Here is a 2,820-nt window from a genome sequence, read left to right on the forward strand (position 1 = left end):
ATGACGAGCACCCGCACGAGCTCACACGGGAGGAAAAGGGAACCACCACCCCGCCGAGACCTGTCGAAGGAGAGCCGCCGAGTGGCGCAAAGGAGGCCCGTCGGCGCTAGCAAGGCCATGACGGGAGAGCCCGCGGAAGGGCCGAACTCCCTTGCCACGAGAGCGCACAGCAGGGCAAGGAAATGTCTCGCCGCCGCTGTCTGTCGGCCGGGCTTAGCCCGCCGGCTTCCTCCGGCGACGGCGAGGGAGGAGGAAGCAGGGGAGGGGGCGGGGGCGGCTGCTAGGGTTCCGCCCAAGCAGCCGCCAGGAGCGACGCGAGCGTGGGGGAGCCTGCCACTATTTATTTTTATTTTGGCTGTCTTGCCAAACCATTCTAGCTCTACTAGAGTTCATCTTCTTCAGGGAACCTTTAGCAGTTTGCAAAAAGGAAAGCCTAAATAAGTGGTTAATAATATGGCAAGTGGGTCAAAAAATATGGCAAGTATGAATGGAAAAAAATAGTTGACGAAACATGTCGACATGTCATCTAGTTTCGAAGAACTCGTCGCGAGAAGGTCAATGGTGAAAACGGTTCATCGACTGAATTAACGATTTTGTAGATAATTTTTTTAAAATTTCAAACATTAATGGGAATCTTTGTTGACTTCATTCCACGCATGCATGGAGAGAGAGGGGACTAGCGGCATTATGGCAATACTTAGCTTACTTTTTTAAATGATGACAATACTTAACTTAGTAATACTAATGGATCATGGATTTGCAATGCATGTATACAGCAGCCGCCGCACGGGAATGCCAAGATGCGGCGCCACTGCATAGTCCATGGAGTTTCATATCATTGGCTTGTTAGCTGGCACACGGTAGAAGTTTTTGGACAATCATCCATGCAAGTACCATACTGTGTGCTTCTTCTCTTTAAGACTCGGTGACCCAAGAGTTTGGACTGTGAACGAGGCGATAGATCCCAAACTGTCAAAAAGATGATGCCCAACGCAATGGAACTCCGGCTAGTCCACCCTGTAGAATCCAGGTATCTTTTCTGAAAGTCTCCCTTGGTTCAAAGTCTAGTCTCCAACCGGGCCATATGAGCCAACATTGTTTTGTGTGTTGGCTGCATGCGAGACCCCTACTGCGCTTGCATATAAATACGAGGACCTCCTCATCCATGTCGTCTCACTCTCTCACAGCAGCACCAACCAAGAAAAAGAAAGAAACCAAACGATCAACAACCAAGCGTGTACTCGCCATGGCGTCGAGGAAGAAGAATGGCAGCGAGCCATCAGCGCCGGGGGCGGCGCCGGGCCACGACGAGAAGGTTCCGAGGGGGCACGTCCCGATGGTCACCAGCGGCGGCGAGCGCGTGGTGGTGCCCGTCAGGCTCCTCGCAGTTCCCTGCATCGCGGAGCTGCTGGACATGGCGGCGCAACGGTACGGGTACGGCCAGCCGGGCGTGCTCAGGGTACCATGCGATGCGGTGCATTTCCGGCGGGTCCTGGATTGCACGCTGCGGAGAGCCGGCTAGGCAGTCACACCAGGCGGGAACACATGCATGTGGCCGAGCTGTGTGCTACGGAGTAGTACTAGATATAACTGTATACAGTGTGCATGAATATAGGTGCATATACATGTAGTCCCGTTTTCCCCCTAAAAAAACCAGATGTATTTCGTTTTGAGACTTTTGCTTCCATACACCCGCCACACCACCAATGGTGCTAGGGCTAGGTTCACGGGGGGATTTTTCCACGGGATCAACGGACTGGCAAACGTGAGACCGGCCACAATGGGAGTAACTTCAGTTCAGGAGTAACATCGGGTCTAACTCGATAAATCTGTCTATGTGTCAATGAGTTAACGAGGAGAGAGGTAAATTTAATAACTTAGCTAATTACTCCTAATAAACAAAATAAGTATATGACCTAATAAATAAAACTTTGCAGGACACTATACATATGTTACTATCCATTATGGATGTAGTAACATAGTCTAGGATAGCGTTTTTTGTTAACTAGTCTGAGGACTTGGAATGGAAGTTGGGGATGAGGCGGGCCCCACCCCACTGAAATTCAAGGCATATAGGTAAGTTAGTTGTAAAGATTAAGTAAAAGTTTTGTAACAATCTGTACGCATAGGTTTATTGCCTTTCACACAAACCATATAAAATCAGTATGGTTGTTTGACCATAAAAGGTATATCCGCCTCCGTATGTTATATGTAGGAGATGCACATCCCTTGTACTGGGCCTGGCCCATTTGGTTTTATTCTTTTAACTTTCAAAAAATAGGTGTATGAGGTAGGATTCATACTCTCAACTCTTTCGTTTACTTCTATGTGTTGTTACCAACTTAATTGTTGGACCTGGCTATTTTTTTCATTCTTCTTGTTTTGCACCTTCTCAGTCTCAGGTTTTTTGTTCTGTTTTCTTTGGCCTTTTTTGTCTTCGGTTTTCTTTTTTTTATCTTTTCCTTATTTCTTCAACTTTTTCATTTGCTTAAATCTGTGAACTTTTTTCAAATCCGTGAACTTACCCTTTGAATATTTGAATTTTTCTCAAAGGAATTAAGGTTTTTCAATTTCTCAACCTTTTAACAAATTTGCGTCTGATTTTTGATTTTTTTCATTTTTTTTTAACAAATTTTATAACTTCTTTTCAAATCAATGAACCTTTTCAATTTTGCGAACTTTTCTGACACACTCGTGTACATTTTTCAAAATGACAAAAAGTTAACTTGTGGGTTTTTATTTATCTATGAACATTTTTTTGAATTTTGAAAACCGGCAACCGTGTGAGCAGAGTGCCCTATTATATAGCCAAGCTTTTTG

At 45.7% G+C, this 2,820-nt stretch overlaps 1 protein-coding gene across 1 annotated transcript; it reads left to right on the forward strand.

The window, feature by feature from the left end:
* The first annotated feature begins 1,246 nt into the window (after positions 1–1,246).
* Positions 1,247–1,522, forward strand: LOC123448382 (auxin-responsive protein SAUR71-like). The gene has a single exon (XM_045125240.1). The coding sequence runs from the start codon at positions 1,247–1,249 to the stop codon at positions 1,520–1,522; it is 276 nt and encodes a 91-aa protein (XP_044981175.1).
* The last annotated feature ends 1,298 nt before the right edge of the window (positions 1,523–2,820 follow it).

The sequence above is a fragment of the Hordeum vulgare genome, chromosome 4H (assembly GCF_904849725.1).
Source record: "Hordeum vulgare subsp. vulgare chromosome 4H, MorexV3_pseudomolecules_assembly, whole genome shotgun sequence".
Classification (NCBI taxonomy): domain Eukaryota; kingdom Viridiplantae; phylum Streptophyta; class Magnoliopsida; order Poales; family Poaceae; genus Hordeum; species Hordeum vulgare.

Coding starts and splice junctions, on each gene's coding strand:
- LOC123448382 (XM_045125240.1), top strand. CDS start 1,247: ATGGCGTCGAGGAAGAAGAATGGCAGCGAGCCATCAGCGCCGGGGGCG.